The sequence below is a fragment of the Pleurodeles waltl genome, chromosome 6, assembly GCF_031143425.1.
Source record: "Pleurodeles waltl isolate 20211129_DDA chromosome 6, aPleWal1.hap1.20221129, whole genome shotgun sequence".
Lineage (NCBI taxonomy): Eukaryota > Metazoa > Chordata > Amphibia > Caudata > Salamandridae > Pleurodeles > Pleurodeles waltl.
This window is the reverse complement of record NC_090445.1, coordinates 1,191,656,311-1,191,677,199: the sequence shown is the minus strand read 5'-3', so window position 1 is coordinate 1,191,677,199 and position 20,889 is coordinate 1,191,656,311. Positions and strand designations below refer to the sequence as shown.

The window sequence follows — 20,889 nt, the reverse complement described above, 5'->3', positions numbered from 1 at the left end:
CATCACTTCAGTAATCACTCCTCCCATGTGGTGGGCGGGCCCCACACAGTGAATTGTATGTTAAGTGCACTCACTGGCACACTGTCTCAAGTGTGGTGGTGTTGTGTGCATCTGCATCGTTAGGGCTGTCCCAGTCCGTTGAGCCCGCACTGTATGCCTCCACGCTTACAGCAGCCTCAAGCAGTCACGGTCGGCACCACCATCTTAGGCCATCGATCGACCACAGCAATCATCCGCTCCTGTGAGGATGCCATATGCTGTCTACATTTTCTCTTCTGTGCCTTTGTGCCTGGCATTGGTGTGGCGCGCTCCACCACTCACTCGAGAGGTTGCTGTACTGGATGAGACCAGATAATGGTGTGACTTCAGGAGCTCACCAATGGTGCATCCTATGCCTTTGGCTCCCAGGCTACGCTCCCGCTATGGCCAACAACAGACCTCTAAGCAGAACACCACATTGTCATTCACACTCATTTACATTGACTAACTCACACTCCTCATTTATTCTTACTCACATTCTCTAACACTCCCTTACACTGAGTCATTCACACTCATTTACATTCACTAACTCACACTTCCTATTCATTCTTACTCACATTCTCTAACACTCCCTTACACTGATTCATATCCTTTCTTACTAACTCACTTGCAGTCACTCATTTTTGCTCATTATGACTCACTCAGACTTACTGACACTCAGTCTCTCACATTCTCACTCACTGTCATGAAATCTCTGACACACACACGTTTACACACACATTCACACATACACATATCTAATCAAAAGAAGACTCTTACCTACAAGCATGAACACAACATAAATTTAAAGCATTTTTTACTTACCTTAGCTGCCACCAAACGTCTCATTCCAGATAGCTGTGCTCCATTTTTATTACACTAATAGTGAATAATGCAATATTATTCCCTATTAGTATAATGAAAAATGGACAGAAAGTAAAGTGTAGAATACCCCCCTATTTTCCAGGCACTGATCTTCTCACCTCTGAGGCCAGAGGTCACAAAGGCAGTGCAACAGGTCACAAGGGAAAGACTAATGTTGCAGCTGCAACCCCTGGAAACAACTAAATGGCATCCATGAGACTGCAGGGCTCATTATGAGTTTGGCGGTCACAACGCAGGACTGCCAAACTCACAGGGAGGATGCCACCGCCATGGTGGTGCGTCCCAATATCCTCGCTCTGTTACAAGATTTCCGCAGGTCAGACCTCGCAGACCGGGGGAAACCTTGGAATAGAGCATTCCCACCAGTCAGACCGGCTAGAACAGTGCTATGAGATAGCACTCGGCTCCCTTAAAGGAGCCGAGTGCTATCTCCTAGCACAGAGATGGCTGACCAGCACCCTCAGAATGCGAACATTCTGATGGTGCTGAGCAGAGGGGTCCTGCACTGCCCATGCCATAAGCATGAACAGTGCAGGGGTCCCCCTGTGGCCCCCTGCACTTGTTCTCCACCAGCCTTTTCACGGTGGGGAAACCGCAATGAAAAGGCTGGTGGAGAAAAATGTAATCAGCAGGGCAGCACTGAATTTAGCGCCTCCCTGGCTGATTGCAACCAAGACTGACGCCCTCCCCATCGGGATCTAGGAGACTGCCGGAGAAAGTGGTCAGATGGTGGTCTGACCGTCAAACTTGGAATTTGGCAGTTGGACTACCACAGCCGCGGCAGTCCGACCACCACTGCGATGGCTTGGGGCTTGTGGCTGCCAGTCTCGTAATGAGGCCCTGAGTCCTCTTTATAAGTAGTCTCTTAATTCTGTTAGAGCCCGTAAAAGTAGTTACAAACCTTATTGTAATTATGAATTTCACACACAAACCACAGTTCTATTTTGTTTCACCTGCAGAGTTTGACTTCTGAAAGGAGCTGAAATCTCCAGGTAACACTGGTATAAAATAGACCCAGGGCACCAACATCAAAGGGGCCCCATTAGTGAATCAGAAAGCTCAAAAAACGTGGCACACATTTGCAAATCAAGGTAGTTTTGAACTTGTGAAGTCATGCTGTATAGGTGTTTTGCAGGGTATGAAAGAATGCATCAGTTTTTGCTTGCCGCAGGCAGTGTCTGTAGTAATATCAAGGATATCAACAGTAATTGGCAAAGCCAGTAGGTTTCGCCTATGTAAGATCCTTTGGCTTTGTCAGTATGTTTTTTGAACATGTTGCGCAGCAGCGCTAGCTGCTTCATAGGTCTTTTTTTTGCCTTTTCTTTATACCATGTTGCGCAGCAGCGTGGGCCGGAGTAATCAGGTCAACCCATATTGAAGGCAATGTAGCTTCTTCATGGGCTTTTCAGTAAAGTGATTGGTTTGGCTCTTTGCCTCTATATTCATGATATTGTTCACATGTAACTGTTTTCTTCTCCAAAAACATAGTCTGCTTTTTAACTGGCACCTGTCTCAATGCAAAGTGATTGCAGGTCAGGCGATTTGAAAAGGTAAAACATTGTAAGTTGTGGGTAACTATCAGTGCATAATTTGATTATGCTGTGGCAGATGGGTCCACTGACACTTTTTTTGGCACCAGAAGAGGGTGTAATGCAGGAAGGAGGAAAGAAAGATGGGAGAACAGTGAAAAAGAGAGAAAGCAGAGATAAAAAAATAACTTTCACGAGGGAAATAAAGGGGCAGGGAGTGTATGGTGGTGTACAAAATGGACATAAGGTGGAATCAAGACTAGACCGAGGTGTTATTGGGCAGGTCTGCTGCGGGCGTCTGCTTTCACTCAATGCCATATTAAGGAGAGCAGCGTCTCTGGGTTCCTAGTGCTGAACAGCAGGAATCATTAGCAGGGACAACTATAACAGGTTCAACTGAACTTTGTTACATGTTGCCTGTACAAGATGTCCCCAGGTATTCATCAATCGCATATGCACACAGTAATGTAGATTTGCCCTAACATTGCTTTCCCTTTTTTGGTGTGTTTTGTTATAGACAGCGGCCCGGGTGTTCCTGAGAACGTGGATGCTTTTGACAGACTTCATGAAGATGGTACTAAACATCATTTGATAAAATATGGCACCATGCTTCCAGACATGACGAAGAGACGGCCAGAGCCTGTGCCAGTGCCTGAATCATGCAGCTGTACTGAAGAAGATGAATTGTACATTTCAAAAGGTATATGTAAAATGGCAACTTTCTTACAGCTTTTATGTTTCGGTTTTCCATTCACACAGGGCGCAAATGCAAATCAAGGGCTGGCTTACCTTTGCCGTTGTTTAGAAATCTGCACTATATTAGATCCCTCTTTATACCAGTGGTGGCTGGTGACATTTGAAAGTGGTGGGGTGTAAAAGTTTGGGATAAGAAGCCCTGTGGCGAGTGAGCATAGCGAGCAAACCTGACTGCCATAAGGGAGAATGGGGGCTGTTCCCCCCCTCCGGGGAAAAATTTAAAAAAGAGTGGGCAAATAGTGCATTTTCAAGCAAATCTGAGAAAGCAAGAGGGTCAATAAAGCAATTGTGAAAGTGTAGTTATGACATCAATAAAGAGATTTCACATTATAATGACTGCTTTTTAAGTATAACCAGGTATCAAGAACAGGTGTATACCCTTTAGACCCCACTACACCTGGGCTAATCCAAAATCAACAAAGAAAGGTGGTATATAGTATATAGTATAACATATAACATCAGTGAAAATATAGATTGATCACTGGAAATGTTGTGTATTTCTTTGGACAGAAAAAATATATATTTTATTTTGTTCACATGAAACAATGTCCTACACCTCAACATTGAAATCAATTGTGTACATTTCAAAATCACCTATAGACATAAAAATAAATTACTTGTGTTACATCACATCACAAAACTAATAACATGCCAGGCTACTGGTTACACTGCTAAAATGTGGCTGAAAACCTCTTGTCTTTAGTCTTCCAACAAATATCAGCCAATGTGGCTGTAAGTCCTTTTCAAAGCACAGTCCACAAAAGAGGTAGTCCCACAAAGAAACACACAAGGACACTGTCGTCCAGAGTCATTCAGTGTGAGTCCCACATATTTTGTAAGTCTTGTTACTGAATTGAAGACCTTCTCCAGTACAAGATGTCAACACGTTCAGGCCCCTGTCAAATATGGACCTTCTCAGGACAATGAAAGAGAGAAGAACTTGTAAAATAAATAATGAATCCATTTACATATATATATATATGGAAGAGAATAAAGACAAAAACACCTTTTTAGGAATAATTAAAGTGTGCTCAAAACAGATTGAACATGTGCAGACAGAGCCATCTGAATTGCCCAAAGGAACACAAGGTTCTGTAAACGAAAATTTAATGTGCAAGTGTTTGCACCATACCTCTGCAAGGGAAAAGTGGAGCAAAAATGCTGTGTGAACCTGCAAAGAGACCATGCAAAGCGGTGTCTATGGATAAAATGCGCGAACCCCCAAGGAAGGAAAAAACCTAGCTGAACACCAGGTAGAAAAACGCAGGTAGAAAAAAATCAGCCTGAAGTCTAGGTGCACACATGCTGCTTAAAAGGTACATTGACCTGAGCCTGGGACGAGAGTCTGTACTGAGCGAAACAGGCTAGGACCCGAGGAAAGCGGGTGCTATTGTGGAGGACCCAGATCTGCAAAAAGGCCAGACCGACTTATTGAGAAACAATTATGCTCGAGGCAAACCTACGGAGCCGGATAGGAGTCCCAGAACAGCATCAGCATGTCTGCGAGGAAGGGATCTCTAGAAAAAACAAACTGATGTCACAAACCTAACCTCCAGTTCCTGTATCGTGTGTATTTATCACAACCTGAAGTGACTAATGGGAAGGTATATGTAAATGTCCATCAATATCGATGTCCATTGGTGTCCCTAAACCTGACACACCGGCTGAGTAGCATGTTTGTTTGGTCAATAGTCAAACAGGTTAATGAGTATGAATATATCAATACCCCTATCCTCTGATTAAGAGGTCATATTCTGAAATGAAAATTGAAGTGGCAGCCTTATTATCGAATAAGGGACAACATCTCAATCACATCATTAAGGTCATGTTGTGCTGTACTGTATTTTTCATTTTTTTCAACCAGCCTAGCCTCTGTTTTATTCAGCAGTTACAGTTTTCTCAAGAAACTATAACTCATGCCCTAAGGTAACTATAACTTGCACCCCCCATGCACAGTCTTCTTATCAATAATTTTATTGCAAATGTTGCAGTGATATTATCAATGATGTCGAGAAGATGTCATGAGTGATGTAATATGTGGGGTAAATAACAGTGCATGACAAGGGCGTGAATTATAGTTACCTTAGGGGATGCATTACAGTTAGTTCTGCTAACTATAACTGATGATTTGCTGTGTATTTTTTTTGTTTAAGATGTTAACATTGTCACTGAGAAGCCTGTATAGTATGTATAATCCATCAATTATTTTGCTTACAAATTTACTGCTCTTGCAAGACAGTCGTGGGAGCCAAACACACAATCCCCAGTGTGCACTATGAGGGGACTGTGCTTCCTGTCCGGCTCTAATAATCCACTAACAAGATCGTATATTTGGAATTTACTTCATAACAGTGTATTTTGGTCATTTTGAAGAAAGTAAGACATGAGAAGTGTTGTATAAAGTACAAACACAGTTGATGTATTGTTGTATTTCAGTTATTAAGAAAGTTCTCTGTATTTTACGATCTCGATGCCCTCTCGCATGTCAGACCTTGGTAACTCCTCAAGGGCATCCATATCTTTCCAATTTAGTGACAGTGTGCCTGCCCAAGTACTCACAGTGCAAGCCTATAGCAATCCAGCATATCTGAACAAAGTACTTTTTGGCTGTTTATGCAAGATTATTTTTTCATCTGAGACAAGCAGGAGAGCACATGACAGGCTTGTTCAGTATCATAAATGCCCAGTTAGATAGTATGTTTTTGAACATTTTTTTCTACATTTTTCTCCTTTTTGTTTTAAAAGAGATGCTGTTTTGTTTACTCCCAGTTTTGTGTTTTTGTTCTATCCCTTTTTAAAACAAGCATTGCCAGTGCCAATAGGTCTTGGCAATCTTCAAGCTATAGGCATTGGCAATGTTAATACATCTTGTATATCAATAAGAACAGCCCCAGAGCCATGCCCAAATGCATTTACATTGCCAATGCATATAGCTCTCGCACTACTCCAATCTTACTGACCAAGCTACAGCCCTCCAGAGGAACGACTGTAATGAGAAAGACTACATGCACCACCAGAATGCACTGAGTCCCACCTGGAACCGTTCCTTGAAATAAATGCTGAAGCTGCCTTGTCTGTGCAATCAGATATCCTGGCTTTTTAACTAACAGTGATTCACGTGCTGAGATCGTTTAGCTCTGACTTACAATGTTAAAAGTGAACCTACAAATTCCAATATAAAACAATCTGTTGCCTAGGAAATAGGAACTGGTTGGTAGAGTCATGTATGACATGGAACCACTTGGCAGCTCTAAACTTTATCAGTTGCCTCTGTTTTCAGACATTTGGAATTCCACACGCAACACAACTGAATTTATGGTTTTAAAAGTTGTTTTTGCCAACACAGACAGTGGAACAAAATACTATTAAACAGTTTATTAAGGTGTCCTGAAAAGAATGAGTCATTTCCAATTTGAAAAAAAAACAACATATTAAATATACCTTCGGCCAATTATGGGCATATAAACAGTTTCAAATTAAAATATCACTTTGTTAAAAAAAGAAAAATCCTTTACAAGTTGTAGTCAGCCTACCTAGTAATTACAACTATCAAAAACATTTCCTATCAGAGGCTTCTTAAAAACAAATGCATCCAAAATCACAGCAAACCATGCATACATTTAGCTGTGCTTGAGAGGATTCATGGCACACTCTACTTTATATGTGGTTTGACATCATTCTGTTATAGGAGGGCTACACTTGAAGAGACTGCTACTGCATCTCATTTAATTGTCAGTGTTTGTTACAAGGCTCACACCAGTGGGTGTGGACACGCTAAAACTATGGACTTTCTAAGAGTGCATGGATTACAATACAGTGATACTGCTAGGGCACGCTTCCATCTAAAAGTCACTGTTAATTTTTTTTTTTAAACTGCCTGACACATGGAGCACCGAGAGCACCTTAACTTGATGTGAGCAGGTCCAAGTATCAATTCAATATGTGTGCAGTGACACAAACCGGGTTGAGTGACCCATTGCCCATCACACCTGCAGAAACATCAGCACATCTGACTATCACTCTGCACAACTGTGTGCAACAAAGGACCACCCGTCCTGCCACACCCGCCTCCCATGATAGTAATAATCTTCCTGCTGACCGCAGTGCCTGGCCTGTACTCCATTGTGCAACAAAGTGCATGTTCCATGAAATCCAAGTGGTGTGTTTGAAGTGTGTAGTCCCACTAGTGAGTAAGAAGTGATTGTACCTTGGAGTCCTAGAAGTATGTAAGGAGCATGTATACCTTGGAGTCCCAGTGGTGTATAAGAATTGAACACTGTTGTAGGATCCCGTGCATGTAACATGAATAGCGTTGCTTGCTGATGTGTGCACGTGTCTGCAATAAGCAAATACGGTTACAGAATCCTGCGCGGGTGTCATAGATTAATTTAAATGAACAATGTTCCAGGATCTTGCTGCTGTGTCTGCTCTGTGTTTGCGTGTTTGTGTCTGCTTGTGCAATTAACAGGCCTAAATGAACACTACTAATGGATCCTGCATGTTTATCTGTGTGTATGTGTGTGTAATAGATGAACTTATAATTCTGGCAATTCCCATTCCATAACATAACTATCCCGTCACTTTTAGAATGCAATGTTCTCCTTGTGCAGCTATTGCCCTTTTAACTGCAGTTAATTATTTCAGTAAACAAAGTGAAAAATGTGCGTCGGAGTGCGCAGCTGAAATCACAAGTGCTCTTGCTGTGTGCTACAAGGTGAAAAACAAAACAAGGCTCTGGTGCAACATACAAAATGTTATTTATGTCTTCTAACAATAAAAAATGCGCTTGTTAACTTTCCTTAAAACACCAGCGCTCCTAACCTGTGGCGGGACCGTCGCTCATTTGAAAACAAAAATAGTAGTCCTGAAACAATGGAAGAAAATGGCCACTGCATATGCTTAGCAATAGTTGGGTAGTGCGCTCAGGGAAGACTAAACACCAGAAGAAGCATGACGTATGCATGCCCTTGACAAATGGGGAGAACGCAAAATGGAGCAACGATGGTGCCAGCAAATTGTAAGGCTATAGGTGGGCTGAAGCTACTATGTAGATACAGCATGTCTCGGTTCCAGACAGGGCATGTGGGCTGTCTAGAGCCAAGACCTACAAATAAGACAAAAACAATTAAAAATGTAAAAAATACAGTTGTTGAAAATGTCACATGAAAAAGTTTTTTAGAGCTACCTTATACTTTATTATGTATGTTGTTTATGCTATGTTGTTTTCTTCTTCATGACTCTCTCTCTAGACACTCGCAAGAGCCATGATGCTCTTATATATAGTGTGGGTGACTCTTGCAAGACTTTAGCAAGACCAAACAGATAATCCTCCTCTGCCACTCTGTGGGGCAGTGTTTGCTGCTTAACACTTGAGAACCTCTCATGAGAGCGTACTTTTATAATGGAATTTGCGTTTTCACTGAGCATATTCTGTTGTGATAGGTATAATTTATAGGCAGCAGATCTTGTGTAACCTTTTTTTGTACTACGATTGCACAAGAGTCTCACAAGACTAACATTTTTGCCAAATAGAAATTAACCATCTACTCATCACTGTAGATATCTCTTACACACTTGCTCTAAAAAATAATGACTACAATATGCATTCCTATTAATGAAGTGAATTTGTGAAGTCATTTACTCCTTTTTACTATTCAAAATCCTTCAGGAGTGATGCAAGATTGTAAAAATGAGTTAAAAATAATATACATTTATATGCAGCAGCTATCCCTTAAACAGTTGTTCTCTAAATGTAGAGGGGTAGCATGCCTTTCTGGTGTCAATTGTATACCTTTTTTGTTTCATTTCCAAAACCCCTCACATTTTCCACGGTAAACAATAATGGCTGCCATTTTATTTCTAACATTCCAACAGCCAGCCAGACGGAGTGCTTGCTCTCAAGAGTCTTGAGAGAGCCTCTTGTGAGAGCATAAAGTTTCAAGGAAAAAACAAGCCTCTTGACCAATCACAGGGCTCCATTTTGAATTGTGCACTCCCGAAGGCTCCCACGGGACTCTTATTGGACTCTCACAAGCCCAACCTTCCAAATATACAATCATTTTTTACCCTTAATTTCTCGAAAACCTTTGAACAGATTTACCTCAAATCGCAAAAAGCACAGTCTGCTGACCATAATTTAGCTTCCTGACGAATTTGGTGTGATTTAGTTCAGCAGTTTTTCTGTAGCCATGTGTAAAGAGGTCTGTGGGACTCCCCCTTTTTTCTCAGCCTCTCTTGACAAATCACCCTGAAACTTTCCAGAAGGCAGCAAAGTTTCTTGAAGGTTCTTCAAACAGGGCCAAAGTTATTACCAAACCAAACAAGACAACCAACACCAGTAGTGTTTGTATATATATATATATATATATATATATATATATATATATATATATATATATATATATACCTAAAAAAAACAAAGGTTACGGGGACATTATAGTTAGGCTCACATTTTAAACATACAAAACCATAGAAATTCACCTGTTAGAGTTATCTCAAGTAACTGTAACTCATGCCCTAAGGTTTTTTCACCAAAAATGTTAATGCAAATGTTATAAGTGATGGTTTCAAAAGTGTCATGCGTGCCATAATTTGTGGAGTAATTAGCAGTACATGACGAGGGCATGAGCTATAGTTACCTTAGGGCAACCTGGCCCCCGCCTCCAATGTAAAATAGCCCCAGGGAGGAGCAGCTCCCTGCATTCAATTAGTTATTAGCCCTGTGGAGTTGGCGGTCCCGTGGCTGTGCCCCCCCATATTGCATTATCTATTTCACCCCAAGGAGGTGATTGTCCCTGAGGCTGTGAGGAGGAGGCGCTAGTGTATTACTTTAAAAAAAAAATCCAGTGGATCCACAGAACAACCATGGCCCCCACCGAAAATATTTACAAAATGCATTTTAAGCCCAGGGGATCCCTCTCGGACTCCAGCACCAGAGCTAATGGGTCACGGTGACTCTACCTTGGCCCTTTTCTTAATTTTTTACTTTTTTATCCGGGACTCAGCTAAAGCTGAATCCCAAAATGTCTACCAACACTTTCTTGTTTAAGTGTTGGCAGCCAATCAGACATCAGCATGGGGACAGCTGGATCTGCGGAGGATGCCTTTCCATATCTCTAAAACCACTCAACGGATTTACACCAAATCACAAAAGCATGCTTTCTGAACCAAACCTAGCTTTCTGCCAAATTTGGTTTAACCCCTTAGCTGCTGGGCCTTTTCCCCCCCAGTGCTGAGCCCTTTTTTGGCTATTTGGGGTAGTTTGTGCTTAGGGCTTCATAACTTTTTGTCCACATAAGCTAACCACGCCAAATTTGCGTCCTTTTTTTCCAACATCCTAGGGATTCTAATGGTACCCAGAGTTTGTGGTTTCCCCTGGAGGAGACCAAGAAAATAGCCAAAATACAGTGAAAATTTTGTTTTTTCCAAAAAAATGGGAAAAAAGGGCTGCCGAAGAAGGCTTGTGGTTTTTTCCCTGAAAATGCCATCAACAAAGGGTTTCTGGTGCTGAAATCACTAGCTTCCCACCTTTCAGGAACGGGCAGACTTGAATCAGAAAACCACATTTTTCAACACAAATTTGGCATTTTACTGGGACATACCCCATTTTTACTATATTTGGTGCTTTCAGCCTCCTTCCAGTTAGTGACAGGAATGGGTATGAAACCAATGCTGGATCCCGGAATGCTAAACATTTCTGAAAACTAGACAAAATTCTGAATTCAGCAAGGGGTCATTTGTGTAGATCCTACAAGGTTTTCCTACAGAAAATAACAGCTGAAATAAAAAAATATTGAAATTGAGCTGAAAACAACAGCCATTTTTCTTTATGTTTTACTCTGTAACTTTTTCCTGCGATGTCAGATTTCTGAAAGCAATATACCGTTTTGTCTGCTGAACTCTTCTGGTTGCGGGGATATAAAGGGCTTGTAGGTTCATCAAGAACCCTAGGTACCCAGAGCCAATAAATGAGCTGCACCCTGCAGTTGGTTTTCATTCTATACTGGGTATACAGCAATTCATTTGCTGAAATATGAAGAGTGAAAAAGAGGTATCAAGAAAACCTTTGCATTTCCAAAATGGGATCAAGATAAGGTTTTGAGGAGCAGTGGTTATTTGCACATCGCTGAATTCCGAGGTGCCCATACTAGCATGTGAATTGCAGGGCATTTCTCAAATAGACGTCTTTTTTACACACTCTCTTATATTTGGAAGGAAAAAATGTAGAGAAAGATAAGGGGCAATAACACTTGTTTTACTATTCTATGTTCCCCCAAGTCTCCCGATAAAAATGATACCTCACTTGTGTGGGTAGGCCTAGTGCCCGCGACAGGAAATGCCCCAAAACACAACATGGACACATCCTATTTTTTTTATAGAAAACAGAGCTGTTTTTTTCAAAGTGCCTACCTGTAGATTTTGGCCTCTAGCTCAGCCGGCACCTAGGGAAACCTACCGAACCTGTGCATTTCTGAAAACTAGAGACCTAGGGGAATCCAAGGAGGGGTGACTTGTGGGGCTCGGACCAGGTTCTGTTACCCAGAATCCTTTGCAAACCTCAAAATTTGGCTAAAAAAACACATGTTCCTCACATTTCTGTGGCAGAAAGTTCTGGAATCTGAGAGAAGCCACAAATTCCCTTCCACCCAGCGTTCCCCCAAGTCTCCCGATAAAAATGATACCTCACTTGTGTGGGTAGGCCTAGCGCCCGCGACAGGAAACGCCCCAAAGCGCAACGTGGACACATACAAATTTTTGGAAGAAAACAGAGGTGTTTTTTGCGAAGTGCCTACCTGTAGATTTTGGCCTCTAGCTCAGCCGGCACCTAGGGAAACCTACCAAACCTGTGCATTTCTGAAAACTAGAGACCTAGGGGAATCCAAGGAGGGGTGACTTGCGGGGCTCGGACCAGGTTCTGTTACCCAGAATCCTTTGCAAACCTCAAAAAGTGGCTAAAAAAACAAGTTTTCCTCACATTTCGGTGACAGAAAGTTCTGGAATCTGAGAGGAGCCACAAATTTCCTTCCACCCAGCGTTCCCCCAAGTCTCCCGATAAAAATGATACCTCACTTGTGTGGGTAGGCCTAGCGCTCGCGACAGGAAACGCCCCAAAGCGCAACGTGGACACATCCAAATTTTTTGAAGAAAACAGAGGTGTTTTTTGCAAAGTGCCTACCTGTAGATTTTGGCCTCTAGCTCAGCCGGCACCTAGGGAAACCTACCAAACCTGTGCATTTCTGAAAACTAGAGACCTAGGGGAATCCAAGGAGGGGTGACTTGTGGGGCTCGGACCAGGTTCTGTTACCCAGAATCCTTTGCAAACCTCAAAAAGTGGCTAAAAAAACAAGTTTTCCTAACATTTCGGTGACAGAAAGTTCTGGAATCTGAGAGGAGCCACAAATTTCCTTCCACCCAGCGTTCCCCCAAGTCTCCCGATAAAAATGATACCTCACTTGTGTGGGTAGGCCTAGCGCTCGCGACAGGAAACGCCCCAAAGCGCAACGTGGACACATCCAAATTTTTTGAAGAAAACAGAGGTGTTTTTTGCAAAGTGCCTACCTGTAGATTTTGGCCTCTAGCTCAGCCGGCACCTAGGGAAACCTACCAAACCTGTGCATTTCTGAAAACTAGAGACCTAGGGGAATCCAAGGAGGGGTGACTTGCGGGGCTCGGACCAGGTTCTGTTACCCAGAATCCTTTGCAAACCTCAAAAAGTGGCTAAAAAAACAAGTTTTCCTCACATTTCGGTGACAGAAAGTTCTGGAATCTGAGAGGAGCCACAAACTTCCTTCCACCCAGCGTTCCCCCAAGTCTCCCGATAAAAATGATACCTCACTTGTGTGGGTAGGCCTAGCGCCCGCGACAGGAAACGCCCCAAAGCGCAACGTGGACACATACAACTTTTTGGAAGAAAACAGAGGTGTTTTTTGCGAAGTGCCTACCTGTAGATTTTGGCCTCTAGCTCAGCCGGCACCTAGGGAAACCTACCAAACCTGTGCATTTCTGAAAACTAGAGACCTAGGGGAATCCAAGGAGGGGTGACTTGCGGGGCTCGGACCAGGTTCTGTTACCCAGAATCCTTTGCAAACCTCAAAAAGTGGCTAAAAAAACAAGTTTTCCTCACATTTCGGTGACAGAAAGTTCTGGAATCTGAGAGGAGCCACAAATTTCCTTCCACCCAGCGTTCCCCCAAGTCTCCCGATAAAAATGATACCTCACTTGTGTGGGTAGGCCTAGCGCCCGCGACAGGAAACGCCCCAAAGCGCAACGTGGACACATAAAAATTTTTGGAAGAAAACAGAGGTGTTTTTTGCGAAGTGCCTACCTGTAGATTTTGGCCTCTAGCTCAGCCGGCACCTAGGGAAACCTACCAAACCTGTGCATTTCTGAAAACTAGAGACCTTGGGGAATCCAAGGAGGGGTGACTTGTGGGGCTCGGACCAGGTTCTGTTACCCAGAATCCTTTGCAAACCTCAAAATTTGGCTAAAAAAACACATGTTCCTCACATTTCTGTGGCAGAAAGTTCTGGAATCTGAGAGAAGCCACAAATTCCCTTCCACCCAGCGTTCCCCCAAGTCTCCCGATAAAAATGATACCTCACTTGTGTGGGTAGGCCTAGCGCCCGCGACAGGAAACGCCCCAAAGCGCAACGTGGACACATACAAATTTTTGGAAGAAAACAGAGGTGTTTTTTGCGAAGTGCCTACCTGTAGATTTTGGCCTCTAGCTCAGCCGGCACCTAGGGAAACCTACCAAACCTGTGCATTTCTGAAAACTAGAGACCATGGGGAATCCAAGGAGGGGTGACTTGCGGGGCTCGGACCAGGTTCTGTTACCCAGAATCCTTTGCAAACCTCAAAAAGTGGCTAAAAAAACAAGTTTTCCTCACATTTCGGTGACAGAAAGTTCTGGAATCTGAGAGGAGCCACAAATTTCCTTCCACCCAGCGTTCCCCTAAGTCTCCCGATAAAAATGATACCTCACTTGTGTGGGTAGGCCTAGCGCTCGCGACAGGAAACGCCCCAAAGCGCAACGTGGACACATCCAAATTTTTTGAAGAAAACAGAGGTGTTTTTTGCAAAGTGCCTACCTGTAGATTTTAGCCTCTAGCTCAGCCGGCACCTAGGGAAACCTACCAAACCTGTGCATTTCTGAAAACTAGAGACCTAGGGGAATCCAAGGAGGGGTGACTTGTGGGGCTCGGACCAGGTTCTGTTACCCAGAATCCTTTGCAAACCTCAAAAAGTGGCTAAAAAACAAGTTTTCCTAACATTTCGGTGACAGAAAGTTCTGGAATCTGAGAGGAGCCACAAATTTCCTTCCACCCAGCGTTCCCCCAAGTCTCCCGATAAAAATGATACCTCACTTGTGTGGGTAGGCCTAGCGCTCGCGACAGGAAACGCCCCAAAGCGCAACGTGGACACATCCAAATTTTTTGAAGAAAACAGAGGTGTTTTTTGCAAAGTGCCTACCTGTAGATTTTGGCCTCTAGCTCAGCCGGCACCTAGGGAAACCTACCAAACCTGTGCATTTCTGAAAACTAGAGACCTAGGGGAATCCAAGGAGGGGTGACTTGCGGGGCTCGGACCAGGTTCTGTTACCCAGAATCCTTTGCAAACCTCAAAAAGTGGCTAAAAAAACAAGTTTTCCTAACATTTCGGTGACAGAAAGTTCTGGAATCTGAGAGGAGCCACAAACTTCCTTCCACCCAGCGTTCCCCCAAGTCTCCCGATAAAAATGATACCTCACTTGTGTGGGTAGGCCTAGCGCCCACGACAGGAAACGCCCCAAAGCGCAACGTGGACACATACAACTTTTTGGAAGAAAAAAGAGGTGTTTTTTGCGAAGTGCCTACCTGTAGATTTTGGCCTCTAGCTCAGCCGGCACCTAGGGAAACCTACCAAACCTGTGCATTTCTGAAAACTAGAGACCTAGGGGAATCCAAGGAGGGGTGACTTGCGGGGCTCGGACCAGGTTCTGTTACCCAGAATCCTTTGCAAACCTCAAAAAGTGGCTAAAAAAACAAGTTTTCCTCACATTTCGGTGACAGAAAGTTCTGGAATCTGAGAGGAGCCACAAACTTCCTTCCACCCAGCGTTCCCCCAAGTCTCCCGATAAAAATGATACCTCACTTGTGTGGGTAGGCCTAGCGCCCGCGACAGGAAACGCCCCAAAGCGCAACGTGGACACATACAAATTTTTGGAAGAAAACAGAGGTGTTTTTTGCGAAGTGCCTACCTGTAGATTTAGGCCTCTAGCTCAGCCGGCACCTAGGGAAACCTACCAAACCTGTGCATTTCTGAAAACTAGAGACCTAGGGGAATCCAAGGAGGGGTGACTTGCGGGGCTCGGACCAGGTTCTGTTACCCAGAATCCTTTGCAAACCTCAAAAAGTGGCTAAAAAAACAAGTTTTCCTCACATTTCGGTGACAGAAAGTTCTGGAATCTGAGAGGAGCCACAAATTTCCTTCCACCCAGCGTTCCCCCAAGTCTCCCGATAAAAATGATACCTCACTTGTGTGGGTAGGCCTAGCGCCCGTGACAGGAAACGCCCCAAAGCGCAACGTGGACACATACAACTTTTTGGAAGAAAACAGAGGTGTTTTTTGCAAAGTGCCTACCTGTAGATTTTGGCCTCTAGCTCAGCCGGCACCTAGGGAAACCTACCAAACCTGTGCATTTCTGAAAACTAGAGACCTAGGGGAATCCAAGGAGGGGTGACTTGCGGGGCTCGTACCAGGTTCTGTTACCCAGAATCCTTTGCAAACCTCAAAAAGTGGCAAAAAAAACAAGTTTTCCTCACATTTCGGTGACAGAAAGTTCTGGAATCTGAGAGGAGCCACAAATTTCCTTCCACCCAGCGTTCCCCCAAGTCTCCCGATAAAAATGATACCTCACTTGTGTGGGTAGGCCTAGCGCCCGCGTCAGGAATGGATCACACAAGGGTCAATGGTAGTCATTGCTTGAGGTCTACTGTTAACCCTGGAGTGATTCATTCCTGAAGCATGCACTAGGCGCAGGCACACAAGCGGGGTTGTGTTTTTATCAGGACAAGTGGGGAAACACTGGGTGGTAGGAATTTTGAGGATCCCTGCAGATCCCTGGACTTCTGCTCATTGAAATGCAAGGAAATGTGTTTTTTAAGCACATAATGTAATTTCAAGGGGATTCTGGGTGAAGGAAAACTGGTGAGAGCCATGCAAGTCCTGCACCCTTGGACTCCCCTGGTACTAGTTTGTTAAAGTTAACCCACCACTCACACTGGTTGGTTTTAGCACCACCAGAAATTATGGTTTCAAAGCATGATTACTTATCAAAGTATCTGAATATTGAAACCAAGCCTTCTGAAGGTGGGCCATAAAGCCACGTCCAGGCACCAACCTCTTTATGGTCCATTCACACGCCATTCACGCACGACAAACAACCCTTTCATATCGCCAGCCACGGGCCCAATCCAATCAATCACTCCACTCACATTAACTTACCGCTGCCAGACAAGGGCCCATCACATTCACACGCCACAGAACGGAATAAGTTTGACTACATTTTACCACCTGTCAAGTAACTGCCTCCTTCTTCCTTAACATTAAAAAAAAATGCATGCGTAACAAACCTTTACTAATGACTCCTGTGACAGCCACCTGAGGCTCAGGAAGACATGTTTTTCATGCGCCTTTAACGCACTCTCTGCGCTAAATCCAACTCCTTCCAGTTTGTGGATGCAAGTTGGGGGTGTCCGAGTATGCCGTACAAAGCGATTCCTCGAACTGAGTGTGCATGTCTACCTTTGAAACTAAGGGAGACATGCTGGGGATTTCTCATGCTGTTACCTAAAGAGAAGGTCATAGGCTACCTGCCTCCTTCTTCCTTAACATTACCAAATGCATGCGTAACAAACCTTTACTAATGACTCCTGTGACAGCCACCTGAGGCTCAGGAAGACATGTTTTTCATGAGCCTTTAACGCACTCTCTGCGCTAAATCCAACTCCTTCCAGTTTGTGGATGCAAGTTGGGGGTGTCCGAGTATGCCGTACAAAGCGATTCCTCGAACTGAGTGAGCATATCTACCTTTGAAACTAAGGGAGACATGCTGGGGATTTCTCATGATGTTCCCTAAAGAGAAGGTCATAGGCTATGGAAAAGGGTAGTGTTTGGTACATAGGGGAGTCCATGAGAACGTAGCATATGTCCCAGCCAACATTATGTGCAGTGATGTGACTATAATGCACTTATACAGCAAACTGAACATCTACTAAGTTCTGATGGAGGATGAACATGAAAAGCAGGTCAAACACTGACCTATACAAGTCATTCTCCTTCAGTGCTGGGATGGCACCAATGGGTTTGAATCCATAGTGTAGATGATGTACATCTGTACTACCTTTACTATCTGCCTTCTACCTGTGCAATAACCCTGTGAAGTCACTCCTACCATAAGCTTTCCTTACCCATCCATGTCTCTGTTCTCATCAGAGTCCTGGCTAATCCTGTATTATAGCCAAGTGAACCTATACTAGTTTGTGGAAGCAAGTTGGGGGCTTCCAAGTATGCCCTACAAAGTGATTTCTCGAACTGAGAGAGCATATCTACTGTTGAAAGTAAGGTAGAAATGCAGGTGAAGAAAGGGTACTCCATGGCAATGTGGCATATGTTCTGTCCACTAGTATATGCAGTAGGGAGAAGAAAATGCATGTTAATTGAACAGAACACCGACCACGCCAAAAGGAAGTCCATGATGAAGTAAAATTCTGTGGCTCCTTGCCTAACGAAGCAGTGGCCCATGGACGTTCGGTATCCATGCACTGCCACTGAAAGGATTACCCAACAGCAGCTCAACCTCAGTCGATTTCCCAGAACTTTGCTTTAGTATGATACAACGTAAAGCAAGTAGGGATACAGAGGCCTGGTTGTGATGGACACTGGGGACAGTAATACCGACTCTCCTGCCGCTTTCCATGCTTTGAGCACACTTTACAGCGACGACATGGACGATCCTTTTTGGGTGTTTTAGGTATGCGATCAGCAAAGTGTCGCTCCTGCAGCCTTGCCACATCCTCCAGAACATATGAGGTGGAGGCTGCTGCTTCTTCTGTAACAGCAGTGAGGCTTTCAATTACAGACAACTGGAAGTCAAGGAAAGTCATGAGTCTTCCTGTTGTTGTCTGACGGTAAACAACATACGCATTATATGTTGCCATCTGAATCAGGTGGGTAAACAGTTTCTTGTACCAAGTGCGAGTTTTACGACACGCATTGTATGGTTGAAGAACCTGGTCGTTCTTGTCCACTCCACCCATGTACTTATTGTAATCGAGTATACAAATGGGCTTGTGGACTTCGGCCATCTGACCCCAAACCGTGATGGGAGAAGTGCTCTCATCATGAATTGTAGTGAGCACGTATACATCACGTCTATCTAGGAACTTGACTGCGAGCAGTTCGTTAGAACGCAATGCAGTACTCTGTGATTTCTGGAGCTTCTTGCAAACAAGCTCCCGCGGGAATCCTTTGCGGTTACAACGAACTGTACCGCAGGCCACAGTGCCAGCTTTGTAGAGCTCACTGAACAGCTCTACTCCTGTATAGAAATTGTCCACATAAAGGTTATAATCTTTGTGAAGAAGTGGCTGGACAAGTTCCCATACAATCTTACCTGTGACCCCTAACACAGGAGGGCAACCTACAGGGTTTAGGGTAGAATCCTTCCCTGTATACACTCTCAGGCTGTACACATAGCCAGTAGAGCTCTCACACAGCATGTACAGCTTTATGCCATAGCGAGCTCTTTTGCTCGCAATGTACTGTCTGAAAAGCAGCCGTCCTTTGTACAGGATCAAGGACTCATCGACTGCTATATTCTTTCCAGGAGTATATATCTCTGGAAACCTGGCAGACAAATGTTCCACGACAGGCCGAATTTTGAACAACCTGTCATGATCTGGATGGTCCCGGGGCAATGCAGCAGAATTGTCATTGAAATGCAGCATGCGCTGCAGTAGCAAAAAACGATCTCTGCTCATGTATGGTGCGAAGATGGGAGTTACCCAAACCGTGCGAGTCGTCCAGTAGGACTGCAAGGTGGGTTTCTGTACTAACCCCATTTTGAGCGTAAGCCCCAAAAATATCTTCAACTCTGCCAGCGAAGTTGGAGTCCACTGGCGTGCCCTAGAACGGGGCCCTAGAGTGCCTCCGCGCTCCCTCAGAAATTGGTCTGCACGCAAATTTGTTTGCTGCACAACTTTCTGAAGAAAGTCAACATCCAAAAACAGATAGATGTAGTCGACTGGCAAAAAGTTAGCTGTATCGACTTTACATCCAGCGTCACCAGTAAAAGGTGGAATTTGGGGCTGAACCAAACAGGGGGGCTGCCAAGAGAGCACTCTCTCTGTGCTTGCGGCAGCAAGCACGTGCTCTCTGGGTTCGGCTAACCCAATGTGGTCCCGCTGCCCCGAATGTGCTTGCGAAGGGACAGCACGGATGTCGTCATTGTCTCCTTCAGACTCACTGGAAGAGGTGTCGTCAGATGGGACTCCGCCGACTGAAAAATCACTCACAGAATCTGCCCCATTGTCCTCTCCCTCAGATGCTGTCTCAGTGTCTGCTGTCTCAGTCTCTGAGCCTACATCAGAACTGTCCTCCATAACCCGAGCTAGGGCTTGATCAGCAGTCATCCAACGAGACGCCATCTCTGCAACTGGCTAAACTGTCCCTCTAAATTACTAGCCTACGTAGAAGGCAGATAGTCACAAAATTGCGTGTGCGTATGTTTGTTGTGTACAACAGGAAATGTTGTCACCTTACCTTCGCTTCTTCTCCAATTCTGCAGATTTTCTGAAAACACTGAAAAAAACAAAAAAAGAATGTATTACTTCACCTTACCACACACCCTGTGCAACAGTCATTTTTGTGCTCTGCCTCCCATTACCTCCTCTTCTAATTCCCTCAGTACTACCCAGCAAAAGTGCCACTCATATCTCCATAGTCCCCCTGGCATTACATTTGTTTTAAAGCGCAGGTAACGCTTGCCTTTACTAATCCACTCAGCTACTTTATGGCAACTGCCACTACAGAAAAGACATGCATGCATGCATATATATATATATATATATATATATGTATATTGTGTGAACAAGATTCTCACCCCACTACACGAGGTTCAAATTGACATCTTTTATTGCAAGCAACAGCCACGTACGCGTTTCGACTCTCAAGGATTCTTGATCACAGTAAATGAGTCCCTCTTTTCTTTCATTGTTTATACTTGCGATAAAACATGTCAATTTGAACCTCGTGGAGTGCGGTGAGATTCTTGTTCACAAAATATTTTCGAGGTTGCTCTCCTCCATCACTGAGCACCGGCAGTGGAGTGCACTGCGCAGCAGTCTTTTTAACCAATTTGTGTTGCATATATATATATATATATATATATATATATATATGTTTAGAAACAAAGTGGTTGAAGGGTTGCTGGGCGGCACACTCCACTGCCGGTGCCCAGTGACAGAGAAGACCAATCTAGAAATTATCTAATGCCGAAAAATGTCACCGCACTCCACGAAGTACAAATAAAAGTGTATTTTATTGCAGTCAATAACCACCAACGTGTTTCAACTCACCAAGGAGTCTTGATCACGGTCCTCGTGGAGTGCAGTGAAATTGTTCACCATTATAAAACAACACACACAAGAATAACAAGCAT

The 20,889-nt window shown here is 44.0% G+C and overlaps 1 protein-coding gene across 3 annotated transcripts in view; it reads left to right on the top strand.

The window, feature by feature from the left end:
• Window positions 1-20,889, top strand: part of PIK3AP1 (phosphoinositide-3-kinase adaptor protein 1) — a 1,392,564-nt gene that overhangs the window by 977,570 nt on the left and 394,105 nt on the right. For all 3 annotated transcript variants that reach the window (XM_069240444.1, XM_069240442.1, XM_069240443.1), the window contains exon 11: window positions 2,950-3,132. In XM_069240444.1, the coding sequence (XP_069096545.1) occupies window positions 2,950-3,132 (183 nt within the window). The remainder of the gene's footprint in view (window positions 1-2,949; window positions 3,133-20,889) is intronic.